General features: G+C 52.8%; 9 protein-coding genes; 7 read left to right on the top strand and 2 right to left on the bottom strand.

Annotated features, from left to right (window-relative positions):
* Positions 1-2,867: 2,867 nt before the first annotated feature.
* Positions 2,868-4,972, top strand: RCC_08210 (probable serine/threonine-protein kinase sid2; the record flags this gene model as incomplete). XM_023773462.1 has 2 exons in its annotated part: positions 2,868-4,825; positions 4,879-4,972. 2 exons carry the CDS (start codon positions 2,868-2,870, stop codon positions 4,970-4,972), a joined length of 2,052 nt encoding a protein of 683 aa, XP_023629230.1.
* A 1,557-nt stretch (positions 4,973-6,529) lies between these two features.
* RCC_08209 (uncharacterized protein) lies at positions 6,530-7,042 on the top strand (the record flags this gene model as incomplete). XM_023773461.1 has 3 exons in its annotated part: positions 6,530-6,722; positions 6,777-6,833; positions 6,891-7,042. The coding sequence occupies 3 exons, from the start codon at positions 6,530-6,532 to the stop codon at positions 7,040-7,042; spliced, it is 402 nt and encodes a 133-aa protein (XP_023629229.1).
* A 380-nt stretch (positions 7,043-7,422) lies between these two features.
* RCC_08208 (probable Peptidyl-prolyl cis-trans isomerase-like 1) lies at positions 7,423-7,911 on the top strand (the record flags this gene model as incomplete). The annotated part of the gene is made up of 1 exon (XM_023773460.1): positions 7,423-7,911. One exon carries the CDS (start codon positions 7,423-7,425, stop codon positions 7,909-7,911), a length of 489 nt encoding a protein of 162 aa, XP_023629228.1.
* A 129-nt stretch (positions 7,912-8,040) lies between these two features.
* RCC_08207 (related to formaldehyde dehydrogenase) lies at positions 8,041-9,870 on the bottom strand (the record flags this gene model as incomplete). XM_023773459.1 has 11 exons in its annotated part: positions 8,041-8,211; positions 8,304-8,737; positions 8,789-8,814; positions 8,866-8,892; positions 8,946-9,119; positions 9,166-9,287; positions 9,373-9,391; positions 9,455-9,488; positions 9,609-9,699; positions 9,753-9,767; positions 9,826-9,870. The coding sequence occupies 11 exons, from the start codon at positions 9,868-9,870 to the stop codon at positions 8,041-8,043; spliced, it is 1,158 nt and encodes a 385-aa protein (XP_023629227.1).
* A 1,069-nt stretch (positions 9,871-10,939) lies between these two features.
* Positions 10,940-11,503, top strand: RCC_08206 (uncharacterized protein; the record flags this gene model as incomplete). Its single annotated transcript, XM_023773458.1, has 1 exon — positions 10,940-11,503. One exon carries the CDS (start codon positions 10,940-10,942, stop codon positions 11,501-11,503), a length of 564 nt encoding a protein of 187 aa, XP_023629226.1.
* Positions 11,504-13,371: 1,868 nt separating this feature from the next.
* RCC_08205 (related to SIS2 protein (cycle-specific gene control)) lies at positions 13,372-15,114 on the top strand (the record flags this gene model as incomplete). The annotated part of the gene is made up of 1 exon (XM_023773457.1): positions 13,372-15,114. The coding sequence occupies one exon, from the start codon at positions 13,372-13,374 to the stop codon at positions 15,112-15,114; it is 1,743 nt and encodes a 580-aa protein (XP_023629225.1).
* Positions 15,115-16,567: 1,453 nt separating this feature from the next.
* RCC_08204 (related to phytochrome) lies at positions 16,568-21,257 on the top strand (the record flags this gene model as incomplete). XM_023773456.1 has 2 exons in its annotated part: positions 16,568-20,572; positions 20,631-21,257. The coding sequence occupies 2 exons, from the start codon at positions 16,568-16,570 to the stop codon at positions 21,255-21,257; spliced, it is 4,632 nt and encodes a 1,543-aa protein (XP_023629224.1).
* Positions 21,258-21,701: 444 nt separating this feature from the next.
* On the bottom strand, positions 21,702-23,077 carry RCC_08203 (uncharacterized protein; the record flags this gene model as incomplete). XM_023773455.1 has 4 exons in its annotated part: positions 21,702-22,287; positions 22,342-22,469; positions 22,520-22,802; positions 22,905-23,077. The coding sequence occupies 4 exons, from the start codon at positions 23,075-23,077 to the stop codon at positions 21,702-21,704; spliced, it is 1,170 nt and encodes a 389-aa protein (XP_023629223.1).
* A 1,229-nt stretch (positions 23,078-24,306) lies between these two features.
* RCC_08202 (uncharacterized protein) lies at positions 24,307-26,052 on the top strand (the record flags this gene model as incomplete). XM_023773454.1 has 4 exons in its annotated part: positions 24,307-24,725; positions 24,778-24,954; positions 25,012-25,957; positions 26,014-26,052. 4 exons carry the CDS (start codon positions 24,307-24,309, stop codon positions 26,050-26,052), a joined length of 1,581 nt encoding a protein of 526 aa, XP_023629222.1.
* Positions 26,053-26,323: the final 271 nt, after the last annotated feature.

The following is a 26,323-nucleotide window of genomic DNA, read 5'->3' as shown; positions in this document are numbered from 1 at the left end:
AGGGTGGTCGGGCATGTGGGGAACGGCAAGCACTCGAGGTTGCATCATCTTTGTTGAAAGCTCTCCGGTCTGCTACCGCGGCATTGGTGAACCTTGCGGCCATGCAGCCCGCTGCTTCTCGCTTCAACCAAGATCGCCGACCATCTTTTACCGCTAAGAAGCTGGCGAGATTATCCGCGCCGCTGTTGGCTGCCACAGTCTGCCAGTTACGAAAAAACACCGGAGCGCAAGTCTACAGGGTCTCCAAGCGTCCTTGAACCCAGGCCTCTGCTTTCCCTGGTGCTCGAGCCTCCGGGTTTATGCCGCGCCACCGCCGCCACCTCTCGATCCTCTCCATATTTCACACCATCAGCTGCCAAAGGAATGGGTCCTTGGGGTGCTGACCGTGGAGCTCGCTTTGTTGCAGCCGGCATGCATGCAATAACAGCCCCTCCGAGGGTGGCATCAGACTCGCCATGTTGATGATAGTTGTCGAGGAAACATGTAATCAGAGTGCCGCTCCCTCACAGCTATCATTCCCAACACCATCTCACCCAAAATTTGGACGCATGTCGCCGTCAGCAGCGGAGCGCGCTGCGATCGAACCAGGACCACTCCAGGGGTGCGAGGGACTGGTAAACATCGGGGCGTTCACACGATGTTAAAAGATGCTTGYTGCTCAAATTGCTCAAATTGCTGACTTCCTACCCAATAATGATGGCATCGTCTGAATAAACAACAGAAGCTGCTTACCGTTCTTTCCACTCCCGTCTCACCACGCAAAGGCAGTTGGGGTTACGATAGTGCCGACCACCATCCGCTTGTCCGCTCAGCTCACCAAACCGCGCGTCCTGCATCTCTCGAGTCTCGATCCAGTGCTACGGCTGATAAACCCTGATCGACATTGCGAGCACATCCCTTCTATGCGACRCAATCTCTCACTTCCGGACTTTGCAGGCTTCTGCATTTGATATTAGTATCCGCCCATACCCACATCGTGGACTCAACAGCAGACTAGCCATGTCTGCTTCGGTTCCTATGAGAGGCTAAATTGTCGCATTCAACATCGCGAACATAGGGCGCAGTGGGTTGCCATTTGATGATGCGATGAGATTACAGCAGCAATCAGCATTATCACATGCTTGATTGCCTAACTGGTGAGATTTCGCGGGGCTGGTTTGAACCCTAAAACCGGATGCTGCATGACTCGAGATTCCCATCGCCATGTGTGTGCCGGCACGTCTGACAGGCACAAAAGCGTGGGGTGCACTTTGGGTGAGAGGCTCCTGCTCATCGGCAGGATAAATCGAGCCGTTCGCGAGTCCGTCTTAGTATGCTCGCAGGCATCATGGCCGTTGTCGCGGACGACCCGCCGTTTACGCAGGGGGCTCCGAGCTGAGCGCTAGTTCTTGTGACCCCTGTGGTTGGTTCCATTCGATAATTCTAGTGCCAGCTTGGGGATTGGGTCTTTGCGGCGAGGCGAGCGTGGCAAGTTTGAGACAGGTGGACTGTAAACGAGGCTTGAATATGCACGTGGATGGGGATGTGCCCGTGAGAATAATGTAAATGTAACAGTAAAGCACCTCAAGTCGAGTCGAGTGTGACTTGCTTCAACAATTGTAGCGCGGCAGTCTYTACCTATATATATATGTCCCATACCAAAGGTTTATCTCATATCAGGCGACGATGGCGAGTGATAGCGATACCAAGCACGCAATACCAGCGAATCAACCCTGCTTATGGCATGCGTCTGCGTCCTTTGCCGCGATAGGCAGGAAGACACAAGCTTCCAGTTTATCCGGAACCTGGGACGAGATATGAGATAGCATCTCAATGCTCCAACCGATCGGGATGGTTCGTCGTCAGATAATACATGGTTCTCCGCGTGGTATTTACTATGGCGCACGAAGCAGTCTTGCCGTGTGCGTCTCTGAGAAACACCATGTGAGGCCAGCCGGACAGGTGATGCCGTGGTCGTCGGCGGCTCGTCGCCTTGCAACTGTCAGGAATCGCCGAATCAACATCGCCGTATGATCAGTGCGCTCTTCCTTCGATCACCCCTCTCGAGTCCCAGGCCAGCATCACATGCTACATTCACGTGCTGTCTCGTGTACTGTCGGATCCGTCATGTCTGTCGTCGCTGTTTACGAAGTCACCCCGACGCGGGGAGCTTGTGCCCAAGAATGACGACACACTCATGGGTGAGGCTGTTGGCTTGAGCTGCGCGAAGACCGTCTAGACTGGGATCTGCTTGTACGTCAACGGTCACATTCAGGGTTGATAATTGACCGGCATTAGCCAGGTATAGCACGATCGGAATGCTCGACAGCTAGACTGAAGCCCTGGGCAAACCGCGGGCAATAATCGAGCATCAAGAGAAACCAGTCTCATCTGAGGAGAGTCAAACAAAGACCGGTCAGACCGGGTTACTGTTCTTGTCATTTCGACTCGAGTGATGTGCAACCCCTGCTCCAGCTGGCGTTTCAGTCAGTAATCATTCAATCTAATTCGCGAATATGCGAATACGCGGTGGTGATCAGGGCAGACGGTGTGCATGTTAGTATGTAGGATGGTTCGATCCGTATGCATGGCTTCTCCTACGCCGGAGTGGAAATAACTGATGGTGATCGACTCGATATCCTTTGCATGTTGCCGCCTTGCTGCATTTCGATGTATCTGGATGATGTACAAGGGAAGGTAGAAGAGACTTGTTGGGTCGTCGATTTGACGATTGACCCGTTTCCCCGCCGACGCCCGCTAGAATTCTGAAACGCCCAAAACGGCAAGAACAAACATCATGGCGACTTGCGCTAGAACTTGATCTACAGAACAGCTCATCTCACCCTCCAGCATCACCACAAGCCCCGGAGAACTTCCGCTTCTCCACGATGTCATCCCACACACCGCAGGGCCAGACCGCGGGCGGACAGCCTCTTGACTTTGCGCTTCCGGTGCCGCCGCCGCTGCTTCACACTCGCTCCACCAACGACATGCACAGCGCGAACGGCACGCCGTCTTACGACCGCGATGCCTTCATCTCGCCTACGCAGACGCCTCAGGGCAGTCCGAGCAAGAACAAACTGCCGCCAGGCGCATTCGACCTGCCCCACGCCTTTGCCAATGCATTGAAGCTGCTGCCGACGGGTCAGGCTAACCACGGCCACGGCCACGGTCACGGCGCGCTGCAGAGCAAGACACAATCGCCGGCCGGCACGCCGAGCAGGTACGACTACGATCACGATCCCTTTGGCGATGCAAAAGCGGGGGCTCCGGGCAGTCCGAATCGCATGACGGGCCAGGAGAACACCCCGCCCACACACCGCCCACAGCTGCAGCAGACACAGAGCTTCGTCAACCAGGCGGCAGCGAGCCGGCAGGCGCCTTACAGCTCCCGCGAAGACCTCTCTCCTACCCGTCCGACCAAGAGCGTTGCGGGAGGGCTGACTGCCGAAGACGCGGAGAAGTTGCAGAAGCCCAGTGTCAAGAGACTGGCCAATGTGACGCAGCTCTACTTTCTCGATTACTACTACGACTTGCTCTCATATGTTCACAACCGTCAGAATCGCCTGCAGGCGTTCAAAGCACACAACCCCGTACCCACACCGTCGATGCCCGCGGGCGAAGTCGACAACTACAACCAGCTGTGGTCGCAATATCTCGGTCACGAACGAGCAAACTTGCGCCAGCGTCGCACTCGTCTACGACATGGCGACTTTCAGATTCTCACCCAGATTGGACAAGGAGGATACGGTCAGGTGTATTTGGCGTCGAAGAAGGACACCCGTGAGATCTGCGCTCTGAAGATCATGAGCAAGAAGCTACTCTTCAAGCTGGATGAGGTCCGTCATGTATTGACAGAGCGCGACATCCTCACCAATGCCAAGAGCGAGTGGCTGGTCAGCTTGCTGTACGCCTTCCAGGACGATGTTAGCATCTACCTCGCCATGGAGTATGTCCCGGGTGGAGACTTTCGCACGCTGTTGAACAACACCGGCGTGCTGCATAACCGACACGCCCGTTTCTACATTTCGGRGATGTTCCTCTGCGTCGATGCTCTGCACACTCTTGGCTACATTCACCGCGATCTGAAGCCGGAGAACTTCCTCATCGATAACACTGGACATGTAAAGCTCACCGACTTTGGTCTTGCCGCAGGGTTCCTTGCGCCTGCGAAGATCGAGAGCATGCGCATCAAGTTGGAAGAAGTTGGCAATCTCCCAACATCTGCGGTTCCCTTTGGTCGGCCGATTGAAGAGCGTTCCCTGAAGGAGCGTCGGGATGGTTATCRATCCCTAAGAGAGCGTGATGTCAACTACGCGAAGTCAATTGTCGGTTCCCCCGACTACATGGCACCCGAAGTGCTCAAGGGCGATGAGTACGACTTTACTGTGGACTACTGGTYGCTTGGATGCATGCTATTCGAAGCGCTTGCAGGTTACCCGCCCTTTGCGGGTGCCTCTGTGGATGAGACCTGGCAGAATCTCAAGCGATGGCAACAGGTATTGCGCAAGCCAGAGTATGAAGATCCAAACTACTTCTTGTCGAAGCGCACTTGGGACCTCATCACGCGCCTCATCGCTGTGAGGGGCAACCGACTCCACGGCATCAAGCAGGTCCAGGCGCACGACTACTTCAGGGAGGTGGCGTGGGATAGGATCAGAACAGAGCGGGCACCCTTTGTTCCCGAGCTTGATTCAGAGACGGATGCAGGTTACTTTGACGACTTTGGCAATGAAAAGGACATGGCAAAATACAAGGAGGTGTTGGAGAAGCAGGAAGCTTTGGAGCGGATGGCGGATCGTGGAGGCGACATGGGTCGCTCGCTGTTTGTTGGCTTCACCTTCAGGTATGTTGTTGGTGGGGGACAGATTGAGGGACAATACTAATTCTTTATCGCAGGCATCGTAAGCCCGCCACGGATGACGATGGCCGGCCGGCCAGCCCGCGCAAGCCACTTACGGACGTCAACGAGAACTTTGGGACAATGTTCTGAGTTCGTCACGATCCTGGAGGATAGAGCCAGTTTGGAATTCGATTCGTGTGCACGGGCTGCAGTTTTAGGGAGCATTTGCATTGAAGCCGTGGAAGCATTATAGACGGCGTTGGAGTCCGCTCGATTCGGGAGCATCATGAAACAGAAAGCAAGAAGCAGGAAGCGGGCGCGCTTTATTACGACTGACGCGGCCATTGGCATGTACAACTAGCTTTGAGGGCGGTTCGAATCGCATGAATCATCTTGATTGACGAAATCTGAACTGAAGACGAAGATGTGAACCAAGAACCCCCGTTCATGCCATCGATGCGATTTTGCGGGCTTGACTTTCACACTCTAGCAAGTGTATCCACCTATGGGCGCCAACATGTCAGTAATCCGAGCGTAGAAATCTCGGACGCACATTCCAACGACTCACCATCGCAGTGCTGATTCTGGGAGAAGCACTGAGGAGCGCATGGATGGACGCAAAACGTTGGGTTGCCTTCGGAGGAGATGAAGAGGCAGACCTCATCGCCAGGGCAGTCCTACAATGCAGTCAGTCGATTGCACGAAACCTTGGCGAGCAACGTGTTATTATACATTGTAACTGTTGCAGGCAATAGCGCTCGAGGCAAAAAGCCCGAGGAGGGTAGCGATGAAGAACTTCATGTTGGTAGGTGTAATGGTCGAATGAGGGAGATGTTGCGAAATGCTCGGTTGGAAGATTTCGCGGTCAAGACTGATACTTATTGCAGAACATCGTTAGCTAAGCTGGACGTTCAGAGAGAGTCATGCAGCAAGTTTAACGTGTCTTTGTCGATCGAGTTGACAGGCGGTGGGTGCATTGRGCGACTGCTCGCGTTGGAGCGCACGGATTTCCCAAATAGGCAATATCACGGCTCTTCCAGACTCAGCTCCATTGTTAGTCTGGCATGTCCTGCATGCACTGATCCATCACCAAGTGATGGGACGCCTAGCGCCGCCTCTCGAATTCAGGCGTCCGAACGTTCCCGTTCACAAACTTCTCAGGCGTCCAGATGTCTCTGTCGATCTTCCAACCCTATGGGGTAAGCCCCTGGTTGGAACGTGGTCGATTTTCCCCAGTCCATTTGGTGATCCGAAATGGAAGGATCTCCAAAGGTGACTTCCCATCTTTCTGTGAATATGGCAACCTTCATGGGGACGACGAGTGATTCATCCCAGCGAAGATCTGAAACATGGCTAAGCTGAGAACTAGATGTGTGCTTGAACGCAGCGGGTCTGGAGATCTACTCTCAAAACTCGTCAGTATCTTCATCAGGGGTGGAAGAGGGCCGGAGGGACGCCTGGTTGATCTTCAATGCTGTGGGTCAGTCAGCGGATTCCCAGATGCAAGCCCCAACAACTACCGCGGGGCTGAGAATGAAAGTTTGTCAATTCTTTCAGGCGTCCGTTTCGTCTGGATGGTATAGGACGCCTAGGGATTCGAACGAACACATATAACACGCTTTCAGCTTTCGATACTTGGCTCGTCACTCAACAACCCAAGCAACATACTTCCAAGCAGCTCTCACTTGCCTACTTCGATCAATCAACATGCAGTTCCTCGCCATTGCTACCCTCTTCGGCCTCGCTGTCGCAACCCCTATGGTTGAGAAGCGTGGCCCAACCCACAATGGCATCGCAACATACTACACTCAGAACGGCAACGCTGGTTCGTGTGGAGAATACCACAACGACGGCGACTACATCGTGGCCATCAGTCAGCAAAAGCCCTTCACCTACAACGGTAAGCATTGCGAGCCCCTTTATGGTGAAAAAACATTTAGCTAACATCTTTCAGCCCACTGCGGTCAGACCGTGACGATCAAGAACACTGGAGGTGGCGGCGGCGACAACCGTAAGTATCAGCATTATATGACATTCAAAAGCGTCAGCTGACTTTTCTTCTCTGCAGACGGCGTTGGCAGGACCATCAACGCCAGGGTTGTCGATACTTGCCCTGAGTGCGATCCCAACCACCTCGACCTTTCAACTGGTGCTTTCAAGGCTCTGGCTGGTGAGCTACAACCTTTGGGACAGTTCAACATCGAATGGCACCTCAACTAAATGCCTTGGGTGCTTTGTCATCGGGGGTCTGATTGAGTAGTCAATTGGTCGCTTGTTGGGAGACTTGAGAATTTTATGCGATGCGAAGTTGAAACTCAATGAAGATAGGCAGATCGTGGAAATACAATCGCTATTCGAATTCAGTCGCAACTGCAGTGTCGCACCGTTCGTGGTAGAAATTTCATCAAATGTCTTCGATACTCTTCACATCTTCTCCCTCATGCGTGGAGAAAAGTTCTTCCATTCAGGGTCCAGATCGGCGCGGCAGGTCCCGCTCGGCCGCAGATTCGCGAATTCCTTCACCTTGACTTGTACCTTGATGTCTTTACATTGATGGACAACTTTCCCTTGACTTCACTCCCACACCCGTAAAACTCGACATGGCTCAAAACGTGCTCCTTGAGACGTCTATGGGCGCGATCGTGGTAGAGCTCTACTGGGATCATGCCCCGAAGTCATGCGACAATTTCAAAACACTTGCGTCGCGTGGATACTACAATGGCACCGTCTTCCACCGCATCATCAAGGACTTTATGATTCAAGGCGGCGATCCGACTGGGACAGGACGAGGAGGTGGCTCAATCTGGGGCGAGAAATTCGAAGACGAGATCCGCAGCGACCTCAAGCATACGGGAGCGGGAGTCCTGTCAATGGCCAATTCAGGCCCGAACACGAATGGATCACAGTTTTTCATCACTCTTGCACCGACACCATGGCTGGATGGCAAGCATACGATATTTGGACGGGTGAAGAGTGGAATGCGGATTGTCCAGCGAATGGGCTTGGTGAAGACGGACACGGGAGACAGGCCAGAGGAGGAATTGAAGATTGTGAGCGCACGGGTGCTGCAGGGCGAGGGAGAGCTGTAGGATGCCAGGATATTGGTACGTTGCGCGAAAGTGAGACGATATGTGAGAGTGCAAAACGGCACATGCAAATGGTACACTCCCTATGCTACGGCCAATCACGGCGCTGAAAAGGCCTGATAGTCCCTGCGATCAAGAAAGAGGCCCATTAGGATGCAGGAGAACCTTGCTGAACCCTTCGATCCTCTTGTCGAACTTTTCGTACGCCATTGGGGCATCATCGAGCCCAAGCTCGTGTGTTACCACAAAGCTGGGCTTTGCACGGCCGGAAATGATCAGGTCTCGAAGGTAGCGGTTGTAGGCCTGCGAGGAGGAGTCAGCAGAGAATTTTAGGGGAAAGTTTCCAGAATTTCGAAGAAATCGAAAAGGATTGGAAACCTCGACACACTACTTGCTTTCACGTTACATTGGCCTGTGCCCAACTTCAGGCCCTTCTCGAAGAGCTTGCCGAACGATATGAGGATCTGGCCTTTGCCGCTCTGAGCATCTGGAGCCCCGGGATCAGAGGGGACGTATAGACCTGGAATTCCCAGACCCCCTGTTGGACGCGTGACCATGATGAGCTGGTCCAAGACGATGTTGGGCTGTTCCTTTGATCCTTCCTTATCGACGGCTTGGTATCCCACGGCGTCGACGGCGCGGTCGACCATGCCGCCGTTCTTCTTGATGATCTGCTCCACCGGATCGCTCTCGCGGAAGTTTATCGGCGTGCAGCCAATCTTCACTGCCTGGTCCAGCCTCTCTTTTACCTGATCCACCACGAAAACGTTTGAGGCCCCGCGTAGTACGGCAGAGTACGCTGCCATCAACCCGACTGGGCCTGCACCGACTTTTATTCTGTCAGCATCTGGGCATTTTTCGAATCGATCACATGACCTACAAACTGCCACTGATTCACCTGGCTGACTATTGTCACAATTTTAGCTTCACTCTCATACAGGTCTTCGTTGTGCTTACAATCCACTCAGCTCTAGCCCGTGCCATCTGCGACGAATTAATTAGCAAATGACGACACAGCATCACTTGACGAAGCTTGCCCAGTGGGAAAGATGTCGGCGAGGAGCGCAAAATCAGCCTCGTGCTCAATACCTGGCGGCAATTTAAGCGCATTAAAGTCTGCGAAAGGAATGCGCAAGAATTGTGCCTGGCCTCCTTGGTATGGTCCCATGGCCACGTAGCCGTACGCTCCGCCGGCGAAGCCTGGATTGACGCTGAAACATGATCAGCGCTGCAGTTTTGGAGGATAAAGAATCTTACCCAGTGCAGAACGCTGTCTTGCCCTCTTCACAGTTCTGGCAACGTCCGTCGGCTACGTTGAATGGTAGGACGATTCGGTCACCCTTCTTCAGCAGGGTGACTCCGGACCCAATCTCGGTAATCTATCATTGATTATCAATACAATGCGCAGTTACCATGGGGGCCTCGAACGATATATCGTGTCGTTGCTTCGATCTTGACACGTACAATGCCCATGTTTTCGTGTCTAGCGGAATGGAGGTCAGCTCCCAAAATTCGCCATAGCTCTGGACAAGACGATTCTTCTTACCCGAATACAAGCCCACTCTCAGCCGCCGTTCGACCTGTATTTGAAGAGCATTAGCTATGTCTTGGATGGTCATAAGCAAGCAGGAAAGCTMGTGCAGCCTGATTGACAGGTTCAATCCAAATCGCCCCGTCGGCCGCGCTTCTGGATGTCTTACCCTCGTACATGTGCAAATCGGATCCGCAGATGCACGAGGTGGTCACTTTTATGATGCAATCGTCCGGATGTTCGATTTGAGGGACGGGAATCTGTTCTGGTTAACACATTGCGGCCTTTGGGTATTCATTCTTTCGACACTTACCTCTTTGACGGACACCTGGAGGAGGATCTGTTCAGCCATCATCATCCCTACATCTGGGAACATCGAGACCAACATCATATGCTCCGTTATAGTGCAAGGCGCGCATCATCTCCGGCATGTTRGGCAAGTTCTGCTTGATTCATTCGATCTTTGCTTTCTGGGTTCTACTGGGGGTGTCTTTGGAGAATAATGGCTTTCCTGGTAACAATCGGGTATTTTGGCAAAGAAGAACGAGATGATGGAAGAGCAGACACGCAGTCGACCTCTTACGCGGTCATATGCGGGGTTTAGCTCGCGTGGAGAGCCGACGCCCATTCGCGTTGCGGGGGACAAAGCTACTACTATCACTACTACATGACTTGCCAAGCGGCACGGAATCTCACCAAGTCTCGACCATTGTGGACCTCCAAAGCCGCTGTCATTGCTCCGGAGCAAGCTCCATACTCATCGGTTGTTGGATCGGTACTGCGGAAGCTTGGTGCCATTCATTTTGTGCGGACATAAGCCAAGACCAGACATTACTCGGCTCTTTCTCACGACTAAGGACCGACCGACCAAACTTGCACAACGTGCCAATGCAGTACATGCGACTGCAACAGATTTTTGGTGCCAAGTTCGTAAGCTGGCGCAGCATGCAGCTGTCAACCCTCTTTCGAGTGGGAAGGCCGGAGACGTGGTCTGGCCCGGGTACACTCTCAACGGGGCCATCGTGTTCCATACTCATAGCATCTCCACTGGTATCACGGCGTCTTGTGTCGAATGGTCAGATCGAGCAGGATCATACTGCCAGAAAGTTGTTCTCTACTGGCTTACGAAAGTCATGCATTGGTCTTTTCAGTACAACTGAAAGCATTAGAAGCACGACGACATGGCCCAGTGTCACTCGATTCAATTCGCTTGTCTCGCCCCGGACATTCTTCACGTCTCCAAGCTCTACAAAGGGCCAAGCCGGAGTCACATGCTCTTCGCAAGAAACGAACGTGTTAGAAACACCCGGGACCATAGTCACGATAACCTTGTCAAACCCTGCCAAACTGAACATAGTGGATAGCTTGATACTCGAGAAATTGATTGAAACTTGCCGAGAGCTTTCAAAGGATGAATCGCTTCGTGCCGTGATCCTGACTGGAGGCAAGACTGCAGAAGGCAAGGCTGCTTCATTCATAGGTGGAGCTGATATCAAGGAGATGAACGCGCTGTCGTCGTCCCAGGAGGCCAAGGCTTTCATCAACAGAATACATGCTGCTTGTCAAGCTCTACGAGAACTTCCGGTGCCGGTGATTGCACGAATACATGGATTTTCGTTGGGAGCTGGGTTGGAGATTATGGCTGCATGCGATCTACGAATTGCCACGGAGGACAGCACGTTCGGCATGCCGGAGGTCAAGGTGGGGATTCCGTCGGTTGTAGAAGCGGCCCTACTGCCCGGACTCATTGGAATGGGACGCTCGAGAAGGCTGCTCTATCTTGCGGAGAACATTCCTGCGCGGGAAGCTTTCGAGTGGGGATTGGTAGAGAAGGTTGTGGATGATGAAACTACACTGGACGCTGCTGTCAAGGAGTGGGCGGAGACAATCGCTGGGACGGGACCGAAGGCCATTCGCATTCAGAAGACGCTCATGCAGTCGTGGGAGAATATGACTGTTGATGAGGGCATCCACGCTGGAGTAGAAGCTTTTGCTGAGTCATATCGTGATGGTGGCAGAGAGCCCAAGGAAATGATGGCCAAGTTCATCAATCGAAGGAGATAGGTTAGGATACCAAGAGTACTAGAAGGATTCAGGACAGCTATGCGGCTTACAACTCCCATCAGCATGTGCTCTCCTTTCAATACCTAAGGTATTGTCTGAGGCTCAGAGCCCGGGGATAATGAAATCGAAAATTGTGGCCCGGCTACCACTGTCTGCGAAACCATCCTGTCTGCAACATTGAGAGGGATGTCGTTTGAAGACATCTCACCCTCAACGGGAAATGTCCTTTTTGCAGCAATGGCCTGCTGTGTGCGAGCGTGGTCATCATTTCTCTCGTGGAGACCGGCAATCTTCGCTCTGCCATCGATCCAACAAGTAGCAGCACCAAGACGTCATGTTTAATTCGGAGAACAAGATTGGAGTATCTGTTATGTTCGACATAGGCGATGTTGCGAAGTTCCATGGTATGGCGGCCAGCTAAGGACTTTTCTGAAGTGATGGAAAGCAAAGACCGGATTTCCGCTGCTTTCATCCTTCTCTCGTGGAGTTGCTGCGTCGAAGCCGATGGAGCCCTTCTCATCGCCGAAATGTATCGCTGACGATGGTGAGAGATATTGCTAGAGGAAAAGACTAAACGTCAGCGGCATGTGTGGAGGTCAAGACCGTGGTCGTTGTTTCGCGAGAAATGATCGGACAGCGACGTTCAGAGTTTGTTAACCTGTGAGCACCATATGTCTCAATCTCATCAAGAACGTCAACTTTCTACCACGCACTTCTTGCATGATCGTACTAGGGGCTCTATACCAAAAAGGAATGCTAGACCTCTCCACGCCGGAAACCATTGTTGTCGCGCTTCTGGGCCTTCCTTTCCTTCGCATCCGCTCCGTCATATGTAGAAGCCATTAAGATACTTGCCTGTAGTGACATGGCGTTTGGTGCGAACCTATGTACCACCCTCATATACCTTACTGTTGATTTCCGAGTCAACATCCTCATTCCCTATCCATTCGAGAAGATACGAGTGGCGATGACAGGCTCTTCATGTACATGATGTGAATGTACTCATCTGAAGGCGCCTTTCCGCAGCATCAACAAGACACGCTCGCAACGGTATAATACTTCCAGATTCGTGCCCTTCATCCCGTCTCTCCGAAAGACTTTGGCCAACCAGAACCGCAGCGTATCTTCGCATCGGAGGTAGCGTGGCAAAGCAGGACTTGCAGCCAGTCCAGTCGMAATCAGAAGCAGTCCGCTGGTAGCGCAATGACCGCCGATGCACCCAAGCGGTCGGAGCTCCGGACCTTCGGCTTCGGTATGCAGAGTGTCTCGTGGTCATCAGCGCACGCGAGGGAGTAGCATGACCTGCTGACGGCTTGCTCATAGCCTAGGAGGCAACTCGCGTCGTACGATCATCGTGTATGTTACGAGGAGTGTAGTGATGGAAGCAAAACGTTCTTATGTTGCAAGAATACCGATATAGGTTGACAGTCAGCGGCAGCCGACGTTGGCAATTGAGTTTGATGGAAGATACTTTAGGGTAGCAGGGAGGAGATTCCGCATCGAGCTAAATGGATAGCGCCATGGTCATGTCAGACTGACGATGTTGTACGATTCGCCTTGTTCAACATGCTGTGCAGCGCAGAGACATGTATCAAAGAGCATCCTCGCGAGAAACCAGGCAGGAGATGTTGCTCCTTCCAAAACAACACCGGCCGTGATCTACATCGTGACTTTCGAGCCTTGCTGATATTCGTGCAGGCGACGGGACGGGAGCATTGCATTCTCCTATCAATCTTTCGCGTGGCACAAACGTACCAATCCGATTGGCGGTGAACTAAGCCTTGGGCAGCCGTTTCCTCTTGTGTCTCCAATCTTCGCCTTCGACACAACTCGCGCTCGCAGCGTCGACCTCATCTCTATTCCTCACAATGGCCTCTCCTACAAGGCCGCCGGACGACATTCGCCTCGACATGGACAGCCATGGCCACAGTCGCTCGCTCAACATCGTCTTTGCATCGACAGGCTGCGCAGACAGTCGGATCGTCAACGACTTGCTCCCACGCATCACCGATCTCCCCGACGTCTCCGTACGCGCAGTGCTGGACACGACATTCCGTGGCCAAGACTTCATCCGCGCAGCATCGTGCTGCCTAACTCTACCCAATGCAACACGCCACTCCGCCGTGCGTGACGTGACCGAGATCGAGCAGGAAGCGGCCGAGTTGTGCGACTGGGCCAACTTGCTAGTGCTAGCACCTATAGACGCCAACAACCTTGCCAAGATGCTGCACGGCCACACGGACAATCTTCTCTTGGAGATACTGCGTGGATGGAATGTATCGAAGAAGATCCTACTCCTTCCCGGCATGTCCACATCGATGTGGGAGAACCCAATGACCAAGAAGCAGCTCACCAAGATTCGCAGAAAGTGGAATTGGGTGCAGGTGTTGCAGCCGATGCTTTGGAAGTTTGTGGACGACGAGAAGAAGATGGCATCGTGGGAGGCGACAGAGGAGCTGCTTACCGCCATTCGCAATCAGGTTGATCTATTGAACATTGGACACGGCTTGGATGTTTCTCCGAGGTCGAAGACGGCGTTTTCCAAGTCGTCAAGCAGGGCGACCAGTCTTMTCCCACCTGAGCTGTGGACTATGATATTTGACTTCACCGGCGACTGGGAACTAGCCCAGACGTTGCATATCTATACCAATCTTACTCCTCCACCAGACTGGATCTCTCACACCAGCGCACAAGGACCGAGTAGCTATATGGAAGCTTTAGAGTTGACCATATTGAGGGGAAACCTCGCAGATTTGAAGCATTTTATTGCAACGCACAGCGTGCCGCGCTGGCTGTCCAAACTGTGCGTCAAGCTGATAATGAGGTTTGCAATGACGCCGCTACTGGCACACTTGGAGGCAAACCACAAGGATTTGTTTTGGGCGACATTTGGCCACACGTTCCTACCCGATAAAGCCTCTTCCGTGTTTGGCCGGACGGAAATATTGGAGTTCTGGCGGACCAGTCCATCATTCCTGACAAAGGAGTACAACTTTGAAGCACTGGATGGAGCTTCACGAGCGGGTTTTGTAAACGTTCTTGAATGGTGGCAACACTCCGGWCTGCCATTAAAGTTCACCGAAGCCGCCCTGGAGCAAGCCAGCAGTCAAGGTCACATTTCTGTCCTTGAATGGTGGAAGTCACAATCTACAACAGTCGACGACGCCAAGGCGAACGTGGACTCTTCCAAAGTTCAACTGAAGCCCGGCAAGAGTATCTGCTATGCAACGCAGAATGGACACACAGATGTTGTACGCTGGTGGCTACAATCCGGCATCGCCTTTCCCCACGAAGATGCCGTGGCCAAGCTTGCCAGCACACACGGACACGTGTCGATTCTTCAAGTCTGGCATGGGCTCAAAGGTTCCAAGATGATCTTTGACAACCAAGTTCTAGTCGGTGCGACGAAAAGTGGCAACGTCAAGGTGTTGGAGTGGTGGAAGAAGTCTGGGTTGAAAGTCGAGTATAAGACGTGTGATGTTGAGGAAGCTTTGGAGGATGGTGACGAGGGAGAGCGTGGGACAGAAGTCCGCAGGTGGTGGGCGAAGAATGGCTTGAATTTGGGGGTTGGTACGAGCGAGTGGATGAAGACGAAGGTTTTGAATGCATGAACTCTTGATAGCGTTTCAGCGGGTTGGAAATGAGACCGGCATAGGCACTTTCGCATGGCGTGGCGTGGGCATGACTCGGGATAGCGCGGACACGACAGGGACGGAGTTCATTCCAAGAGATGGATAGAGGGACATTATTTGTTGCGCGGAATAGAATGAATGTAGAACGATGCAATAATGGAACCTATTGATGATTATGAAGATTCATCATGTCCTTGCGCCACACACTATGCGGATGCGCCATGTGCAGCCACATGGCGACCTCTCGTTGCGCAGTGTTTTTCCAGTGCGACGTAAAAGCCGGGCTGTTCATGTGACACCGTTGGATGTCCACGGATTGGAGACGTAATGACGGTTTCCTTGAAATCGTGTCCTGAATCGCTGGCAGGAGCTTGCCGTGAGTCCACGACCTCTGTCAGAGCTTTGGTTGCGGGGAATGGTGGACGAAGAGTTGATCAATGAGAGATCTTCTTCACGAGAGTAGARGCCTGCTGATGATCCTCGGGCGCGCTTCGGGAGCCCAGCAGCATGGAGAGCGAGCTGGGGGACTTTACCGCTCAGCCACAGCCACAAGAAGAGCGTGGCTTGAGGATGCAGGCCAGCGAGATCGACACAGGCGTTTGGGGTGCACGAACCCGGCGCGCGTGCGAGGATGCTTGTGGTGAGAGCGCACAATGGATGGCAAGATGAATGTGTGTTAGGTAGGATTCTTTGAGATGATCAAAGCGGCTGCATTCAACTCCTCCGCATACTGCCCTGTCCTGTCCTGCATCTCTGCTCTGGGGGATCCACCAGAGCCATTCGCCGGCCGGTCCCACACCCAAGAAAACACTGGCACTCTCCGCCCCGGCCTTTTTACCTCACCTAGCTCACAATTTGTGGCACTAGGAGATCTGTGATGTACACGAGTGTCGTTGTCATTAGCTGTTCGACCGCACCCCTCTATACTGCATATCGCTGGATCTCTGGTTGACGAGCGCTGCGTTTTCCAAGTTCACACCTTGCCCCCGCAGGCACATTCCTCCCCGCCCTGACGGGATTCGCAAGGAGGAGATTGATATCGGCAAGCGGACTCAGCTCCTACTGTATTCCAATTCGAGTCAAGATCGAGATCGAGATCACGATCCAGCTCGAATTTCTTCCGCGGCACCACCTCCCACCCCACCCCGTACGCGCTCTGCAGACCGCATCGCGTACTGAAGGAGGTGGAAATACGACACATGCATCGGGAGTCCACCCGCAGGAGAGCAGCAGCAGCAGCAAGCACGCGGCTTTTAGGCCACACTTGCGGGACCATCACGAGAGCGGAACGAGGACTGGAAGCGACGACGGACACAATCTCCCTACCTCAACACGAGCCAACAGCACATATCTGCCATTAATGGGCACGTAGTACAGGAAGGAAAAGCCTTTGCAGGGCCGCTCGAGGCAATCCAGGTATTTGCCACCTACCATGTCACAAGATGGCAACGAAGGCTCGCAACAGCCCAAACTGGAACAGGATCAGCTGCCAGTACACTTTCACCCGGTGCAGGCCGACCAGCGGTCACCCAAGGGTACTGCTACCTTTGATCAGGCCCAACTAAGCCCCGCCGCCGCCGATCGAGTATACCCCATCCGTTCCGTCGTCTCGGTTGACCACAATCCCACCCCGGGTACCGGCAAGTCAGAGCGAGCCGAAAGCTATTTCCAGAGCATGTCCTATGGACGGCGGACTTCAATCACTGCGTCTCACAGTGAGGCGGCAGCCATGCAGAGGCAGGGCAGTGCCGAGCGCAAAGCTTCGTCCTTCTCATCCAAGGCGTCGTCTCAAGGGAATGCCCTGGCACAACGACAGACTTCCACTTCGACTGGGCCCGGCTCGCAGCCACAGACTCCAGGTGTCACGTCACACCAGCAATTATTCTCCGACATGATGCAAGAGACAGGCAGCGTGGGAAGTGGCAGAAGTAGTCGCCCAGACACACCAGATGWACGCCTGCGACGCGGCGCCGGATCTTCAATCAAAAGCGGTAGCACTGGCATGGATGACAACAATCCATTGGTAACTGCTCGGTTCAAACATGTTGTACAAGAGGGTGGACATGCCATTATAACAGGACGAGATGGCGACACGTTACAGCGCTGTGAGGATGAGCCTATTCACATTCCGGGCGCTGTGCAGGGGTTTGGACTTTTGATAGCGTTGGAAGAGCAACAAGAGGGGAAATTACTCGTTCGTGTAGTGAGCGAGAACTGCAAGCGAATGATGGGATACTCCGCCAAGCAACTCTTTGCATTGGAGAGCTTTACCGATATACTCTCCGAAGAACAAGCCGACAACCTGCTGGACCACGTCGACTTCATCCGAGACGAAGAAGCGGATGTTGTGGTTAATGGGCCGGAGGTCTTCACAATGTCCATACGCACGCCGCAGCGGAAGAGCCAAAAGTTCTGGTGTGCCATGCACATCAACGACCGGAATCCAAATCTTGTCATCTGTGAGTTCGAGCTCGAAGACGATCCGGTCAATCCTCTGGTGCCTTCAGATAGCCAGACCCCGCAACCCCCCGAGGATACTCTTGACAGTCAACCGACGGAGGAGGAGCTTTTCGAAAGCACACAAAACACCAGCAGACCCCTGCGAGTCTTGCGTAGTGCACGCAAGCGGAAGGGTGAAGCTGCGGCCATGGAAGTGTTCAACATCATGTCACAAGTTCAAGAGCAACTGGCCGCAGCCCCGAACCTTGAACAATTTCTCAAGATTCTAGTTGGCGTTGTCAAAGAGCTCACAGGCTTCCACCGGGTGATGGTATACCAATTTGACCAGAATTGGAACGGCAGGGTCGTCACAGAGCTGATTGATCCGCGAGCCACCAAGGATCTCTACAAAGGACTCAACTTTCCCGCGTCGGATATCCCCAAGCAAGCTCGAGATCTGTACAAGATTAACAAAGTTCGAATGCTTTACGACAGAGACCAGGAGACTGCACGGCTCGTATGTCGGACCGTGGAAGACTTGGAAACTCCTCTAGACTTGACATACTCCTACCTCCGAGCGATGTCGCCTATTCATATCAAGTATCTAGGAAACATGGCTGTTCGCTCCTCCATGTCCATTTCCATCAACGCGTTTGAGGAACTGTGGGGTTTGATCGCGTGCCACTCGTATGGGCAAAAGGGAATGCGGGTGTCCTTTCCAATAAGAAAGATGTGTCGGCTGGTAGGAGACTCCGCTTCACGAAACATCGAGCGCTTGTCGTATGCTTCGCGACTCCAAGCGCGAAAGTTGATCAACACTGTTCCAACCCAGGCGAACCCTTCAGGCTACATCATTGCTTCTTCCGAGGACCTGCTGAAGCTTTTCGACGCCGACTTTGGACTGCTGTCAATACGAGACGAGACCAAAATCATGGGTGAAATGGAGCAATCACAAGAAGCACTGGCAATGCTAGAGTACTTGCGAATGCGATGCATAACGAATGTGATGACTTCGCAGGACATCTCTGCCGACTTCCCCGACCTCCGCTATCAACCCGGCTTCAGCGAGATTGCCGGCCTATTGCTTGTTCCCCTCTCTGCTGGCGGACAAGATTTTATAGTGTTCTTCCGCAAAGGTCAGCTGCGAGAAGTGAAGTGGGCAGGGAATCCGTATGAAAAGTTTGTAAAGCAGGGCACAGAGGGTTATCTCGAGCCTCGGAAAAGCTTCAAGACGTGGAGCGAAACGGTCGTGGGCAAATGCCGGGAGTGGTCGGAGGAGGAGATTGAAACTGCGGCTGTCCTGTGCTTGGTCTACGGCAAATTCATCGACGTATGGAGGCAGAAGGAGGCCGCGCTGCAGAACAGCCAGCTCACACGACTGCTACTGGCAAACTCTGCACATGAAGTGAGGACGCCTTTGAACGCCATAATCAATTATCTTGAGATTGCATTGGAAGGATCGCTGGACCAAGAGACCCGCGATAATCTTTGCAAGTCACATTCAGCCTCGAAATCGCTGATATACGTCATCAACGATCTGCTGGATCTCACCAAGACGGAGGAAGGGGGCGATCTGGTCAAAGATGAGGTCTTTGATCTCAGCGCCACTCTATACGAAGCAACAGACATGTTCAAAGGCGATGCAAGACGGAAAAACATCTCATACCAAGTCTCTGATCTTTCAGGTCTTCCATGCCAAGTCATCGGAGATCAACGGAGAGTACGACAAGCGATCAGCAATGTCACCGCGAATGCGATTCAGAACACCACTGAGGGCGGTGTGACTGTAGAGATGTACTTGGCGTCTCAGGAGTCCAACCGAGTTGATGTTGAAATTAGCATAGCCGACACTGGCAGCGGAATCAGCACAAAACACCTCGACCAATTGTTCCGCGAACTTGAGCAAGTCCAAACAGAGCAGGAAAACCAAGCTGCGGAAATAAGCGATGCTGTTTCCGACGTGCCAGAGTCCGCGAAAAAGCCTGACGGGCGAGTACTTGGTCTCGGGCTGGCTGTCGTTGCTCGAATCGTACGCAACATGAACGGCCAACTCAGGTTGAAGTCCGAAGAAGGCAAAGGTACTCGCTTCGTGATCCAATTCCCATTCGACATTCCGGAACAGCAGACGATAGAGGCTGGAAGTCCTGCAGGGTCCACGACCCCCTTGGTTGAAGCCCAAACTACCAAGTCCTCCACCCCACCGGCGATTGAAGGCATGGTGACGCTAATCGAGCGTGGAAGTGCTGGGACACGACGCAATTCGAGCGGGTCGAGAACATCGGTGGGCATCAGGCGAAAGAATAGTGATGGAAGCGTTGGCACCAGACAAAGTATTGCTGACAGCATAAAATCAAGCCGAAGCGTCATGAGCAAGTCCTCGAATAGAAGTGGGCAGAGCGAGGCTGACCGACTGATTGAGGCCATCTCGGAGCCTCACAAAGTTGAGGGCTGGCAGGAAACTGGCGTGAAGCGGTCCAATAGCCGTGGTGGTGCTCTCTCAGCTCGTCCTGTACTTAGCAAGCGGCACAGCACTAGTGGCAGTCCACACTCACCTTCAGCCAAAGGCCGTACTAGGAGCAGCGAGATCGCAACTGTGGAGGAACGAGTTCGACCAGGTACATCAATACCTGGCCAAAGCAGTGTGGTTGGGCAAGGGAGACCGGTCCGATCGATTCGAGTTTTGGACGACGACGGTGCTCCCATGTTTCCGAATGTTAACCGTCCACTGTCCGGGCCTCCTTCTTTTGATCTAAGTCACAAAGCCGGGCTTCAAGCCCGTGCTGAGTTGGAAGAGGTCGAGCCGTCCTCCGCGCCTGTGCTAGACGCGGAACACATGCGTGTGCTTGTAGCGGAGGACGATCCTGTCAATAGCCGTATCATCAAGAAGCGGCTTGAAAAGCTGGGCCACGAAGTATACTTGACCGTCAATGGAGAAGAGTGCGCGGATGTGTACGGCGACAAGGCGGGATTTTTTGATATCGTTCTGATGGACATGCAGGTAAATTGAGATTGATGCCCTCGTGTTATATTCTATGATGCTAACTATCTACTCTTAGATGCCCATCGTGGACGGTCTCACCTCTGCGAAAATGATCCGATCGTTCGAAAAGTCGCATCCACATCAGCTCCTCTCCTCCCGCGCTGCGCTCAATGGCCGGACACCAATCATTGCGGTGTCGGCCTCACTTCTAGAGCGAGAGCGCGGCAAATACATTGATGCTGGATTTGACGGCTGGATATTGAAACCGATTGCTTTCAACCGTCTTTCGGTCATTATGGAAGGCATTGTAGATAAGCAAGCTCGCAAGGAGAATCTCTACAGCGCAGGTACATGGGAGCGGGGCGGATGGTTTGATGAAGGTCAGAAAGATATCTGGGCGGCCAACACGCGACCGAACGAACAGCCGCCACAGAGTGCACCCTCCGAGGGTGTCAAGATCGCTGCAGCGTCGGATGGACCCGCGGTGAAGGAAGAAGACGATAGCGTACAAAGTCAGGAACAGAAACGTCTTCTGAAGTTGCAGGAAGAGGGCAAGAATGTCCTGGAAAGCCAACAACCGACTACGAACAAGGACTCCACTCACCCTGAAAGCACGGAAAACGACAAAACTGCGGATGACGAATCCTCACGGGAGGATAGTTTCCGTGATGACACGAAGGCGGATCAAAAACCCGGGAGCTGACAGCACCAGATCGACAAGCCAGAGAAATATTGTGGGAAACAACACTCCATCACGCTGGAGTGACGAACAGAACGGCGGGTTGCCGGCACGCGTCGAGCATAGATGATATACCGCGTGGTCTGTCTGACAGAGACAATCAAGATCCCGGCTACAGCGTGTGCACTTCTTAGCGTGGATGGAAATGTGAAACTAAATGAACGAATAATCGAGCGCGCGGATACTGGAATGATCTTATAACTAAATCATTGTGCWGGCACTATCTGTGTAATCGCTGTAACTACAACTCATGAAACTCCGAATGACATGCTCCGACCAAAGCTTGAAATTCACTCAGTCTTGCATGCAGATGAAYGATTGCGAGACATGCTGCTTCTGTAGGGTCGACCGGTCATCTCTCAAACTGTCAAGGATGTATATACGTAGCCTCAAACTTCCAAGCATAGCTCATTGCTCGAAAGAGCTGGAGGATGTAATGCTGTCGGTGGATCTTCCCGCTCTATCCTTATCCTTGGTTGATAAAACCACGCGATCGCACCACGAACACCACCCACGATTCGCACCAGTCTGTTCTCGACCCAAAAATTGACTAGATCTTTCGTCTTCATACTGCTTCACAACCGCACCGACGGGCACGAATTTCTTCGCTTTGGTCTTGATGGTGTCTCCCAGTCCGAGCATTTCTTGCGTGGTGTAGCTTCCTCCATTCCAGTGACGGCCTTGCAGCTCGGCTTTGGCTGCGTCGGCTTGGAGGTGAGCAAGTTCGATGGCATCGCATTCTACGTCTTTGAGGACAAGAGTCGCGGCCAAGCAGTCTCTGGTTCGACCGCATTGCACTCCTTCGTTTCCTTCCCCTAGACCTGCTCCCATTCCGCCGCAGTGAGAATAGCGGTTGCGCCAGGTCCAGCCGCGGAGATAGGTTGTGTCTTCTGCTCGCATTGATTGGCTGCAGGATCCACAGATCCATATGGCGTCCTCGCAGTTGCAAGGACTCCGGGCGAAGGTGCGTGTCTTTGTAGAAGAGTCGTCGGTGCTGGAGTAGCTAGCTTAGCGCCATTCTCATACCGTCAACATGTGAGTAACCTACCTATCTTGCTCGGATTGTTCACGTTTGACGACTGTCAGAAGTTCCAATGGAGCCTTCATGCAGGTCCGGCAAAGTCTGCGATAACGCAACTTGAGGAGGCTTGCAGGCGGTGCTTTGGCAACACAGTTCTGTTGTATCTCGTGAGTAGACTCCACCAGCAACCACATGCTTAGCATACTCTGCAAACGATACGACCACACTTTCTGCAGTCTCCAACCATATCACTGGCACAAGCACCGACCTTGCCGCTGGTGAGTCGGCCGATCGTATAACCGTTTATGTTGTATGRGTCTGGACCATCGCGGCTTGATATGCCGGCTGTACTGTCATTCTCGCAGCGAAGCGTGTGCTTGATCAGGATCTTCCTGTGTTGTAATAGGTTCTCTCGGATTTGACGACATGTTCTTGCAAGCTCAGAGAGCGTTAAAAGGTCCAAATAGCTTGCCAGCTGCGAAACAATACTGGCTCATGTCAGCTGTGCAACGCCACCTTTGAGGGGCTTGTTCAGTGTAAAGGTCTACGACTCATCGGTCATACTATGGACTGACAAGACCCGAACTTACGGATAACAAGATAGAGCTGCGGTGAAAGGGGTCAGGTTCGGGTTTGGGCGTGGCTCATGAGMATCATCATCATCATCATCATCAACGATAGCCAATACATCAAGGGTTGGATAGTTGGGAGGACCAGCCTCTGGACCTCCTTMCTCGTCTGGCAGAGTAACCAGTCGGACCATTGGCGTTGAGCGTAAGCTGCACCTTAGAGCTCATCGGACAACGGAAGAAGGAACAATGAATGTGCGTGATTTTGCGGATGAAGATGAGGTGTTGGATGTTTGAGGTTGAGCGTGACTTGACTCGCTGGGTAAAGCTGTGGGACGACGGCGGGCACTAAGGTACCTTGGCTTTCACGTTTCGATAGGTAGGTACGTAGGTACAGCTCTATAACACACTCGTACGATTCTGTGAGCCAACATCCGTATGTATAGCCTGGATGCGAATCTATCAAGGCTGAGGAATACCCACACTTGCATAGCTGAGGGCAAAAGACGGACCATGCCCGGTGGCCCTTCGTGTACAGTTCTTCGATACACCGCGGCCGATGTCGCTGCTGGAGGCCTGTCCGTCGGCTAATTCTCAAGAGATCTCCCTCTCGACGCCTATAACACAACCTCATCTCACACTCCCTGTGACACGTCCATACCATAGATTGGCACTCTTTGTCGGTCTAGCGCGTCAGCATGAAGTTCGACCGTGCTTGAGCACTGGTATACGCTCAGCGGGAGCCGACCTTGGCATCATGCCACTCGGGCCAGCGACGACAGTAGTGCATCCTTCTCACCAAGATCATTGGCCTTTCTGCGTGCCGCGCATGAAAGTCTATACATCTCTTTCATTGCGCACCTTCCCTGGGCGCGTTAGCGGTTTCTGACTTTGCGCATGGCTGAAACGTGGACGGCAGAGGTGACACGGCAGGTAAGAAAGTTGAGAAAGGGAGCCAGGTCTTTCCGATCTGGACTTGGTCGTGGGCAAGTCAAACAAGATGCACCTTTCCAAATTCTCCGTCAGAATGCATAATTTGCCTTCCATCGTGCAAACTTACTCGCTGGATCCGTAGGAACATCATGCTGCAGCCTGCGCCGCATCACAGATCAATGCGGCATTTCTGCAAAGCAATCTTGCCTGCTGGGCACGGGATCTGACAACACTCAATTCAACGACCCTTGACGCCATGGTTCAGCTTCAATGGTTGGGCCGTACAGCCTTTGCAGTGTCTTGCTTCCTGGCATTGATCTTGCTGTTTGTTTGGAAGCAGCCGCATCTTCAAGCTGTGCCTGTGGCCGTGCCTACCGTACTCCGGGAGTCGTACGAGACGCCCGCTGCAKCAGAATTGCCCATAGTCGCCTGTAAAGGTCCTCGCGGTGCACGTCTAGACGACCAGAACTCCCAAGACCTTCCACAGTCAATGCCCTCGCTTCCAAACATCTCCTTTCCCAATCCAACTACCGGATCTTATGAAGAACTTGGACTGGAGAAGACCTGGACATCATTTGAGCAGCGATACGGACCTTTTGGGTACGGCGAACAAGAAGACTCGTATAAATTCTCGCGTGTTGACTGGCAGTCGATTGACTGGGGAAAGCTCCAGAYAGATTGTTTGCAAGAAAACCAGCACCAATTCCGCGCTTCCAACGGGAATGGTGGTCTTCATGCTGCCCAGAGGTTTCGACTTAGTGGGCATGGTCCCGAGCCCACCACTGTCACTTCCAGGACTGGACGTAAAGCCATCGTCTTGAGAGCTTGGAGTACATATGAGTACAAAGATGAGGATTTATGGAACATTCGATCCATCATCACAGAAGCCAGCTTGGCGACTGGAAGCAAGTAAGCGTTACGATGTTAGGTGCTGAGAGATTGCGAATGCTAATCCATCTAGATACTCTGTCATCCTGCTCGTTGATGTCAAGTGTGAAGATTGCGGATCCATTCACACCAACGAGACTGAGTATCAACGGGTATTGGAACAGTCAGTTCCGAAGGAATTTCGCAACCTCGCAGTGCTATTCCACGAGAGTCTACTGGAAAGCTGGTACGAGAAGGTGGGAGAGCACAAGTTCGTTTACAAGTGATTGCTATCCCTCCTATTCGAAGTGCTAATCATCCTCTTCAGACCATTCTGGCAAATCATGCAGCCTTTGCAATTACTCGCCCACTTCTTTCCCGAGTTCGACCACTTCTGGCAGTTTGAAATGGACGCTCGCTTTACCGGCCACGCGGGCGATATGCTGGAGGCTTTCAACAATTTTGCGAAGAACCAGCCATACAAGCAAGCGCTTGAAAGAGGATCTTGGGAGTACATCCCAGGCGTTCATCAAAGCTACGAGCACTTTTCCAAGAAAGTTGACGAGGCCATGAAAGGAGGTACCTCGGTCTGGGGCCCGGTCAATGTCAAAAACATTCCGCCAATAGAGCCGCAGCCGCCTGTCAAAGACTCTCATGATGACAATTTTGAATGGAGAGTTGGACACGAGGCTGATCTTGTGCTCTTGGGTCAAGTGAGCGATGTTAGGAAATTTCAAACACAAGACGATTGGGTGTTTCGGGACTGGCATCTCGGTGATTTTGGCCAGGACTTTGCGAAGCTTCCTCGTTACATGTCGGTGCCTGCTCAAGCGAGAGCCTCGTGGGAGCTACTTGAGGGCATACATCGTGCTCAGCATGATCATGGCCTGGCTGTAGCAAGCGAGGCGACTTTGCCTTCATTTGCTGTTTGGATGGGTCTGAAGATTGTGGCATTACCTATACCCAAGTACCAGTTTCCACCTCGCGATTTATTGGAGCTGAATTATGTTAAGAATGGCAACGGATTCGGGAACGGCATAGCGAATGGACCGGCCATTTCTCGAGGGAGCTCCCTGGCTTTCTTCGTTCGGCCGATGACGTGGGACTGGTGGAGCTCGCTATGCGATCCTACCTTTWTCCGCTGGATGGGCATGCAGCCCAAGAAAGACGATGGAGACCCGCATAGGGATCCCGTATACGTGCTGGTCCCGGATGAGCTGCCCAACTTCATGGCCGAGGTGAATGGCACAGTTTACATGCCTGGCGTAATTATGGTAAGTTTCCTACTGGTCGGATGGTATGTTGATTGCTTTACTGATTGACTCGATAGCATCCAAGGAAGAGTAACAATTATAGATCGGCCGAATGAAATTTGCCTTTTAGATGCGGCGGGAGCGCAGCGCGTCATATCAAATCCGGGCAGCTGGAAAGCTATTAATTACCAGTATCAGCTACCAGATCCAATCATGGGACGAGGAGTAGAGGCATGAAAGGCTGAAAGGGGCAGGGGAAAGTGGAATGAAGATTGCCGCGATGACTACCACGATCAAAGACGTCGTCTTTTCTGCAATAACGACGCAGCACTCAAAGCGATCTAATCATATCGTGGKAGTCTCATCCGACTCTCGACAGAACGGAGT

This window comes from Ramularia collo-cygni (genome assembly GCF_900074925.1).
Source record: "Ramularia collo-cygni strain URUG2 genome assembly, contig: RCC_scaffold13, whole genome shotgun sequence".
Taxonomy (NCBI): domain Eukaryota; kingdom Fungi; phylum Ascomycota; class Dothideomycetes; order Mycosphaerellales; family Mycosphaerellaceae; genus Ramularia; species Ramularia collo-cygni.
Note: the sequence above shows the minus strand (reverse complement) of the source record. Positions and strands in the feature narration are given on the sequence as shown.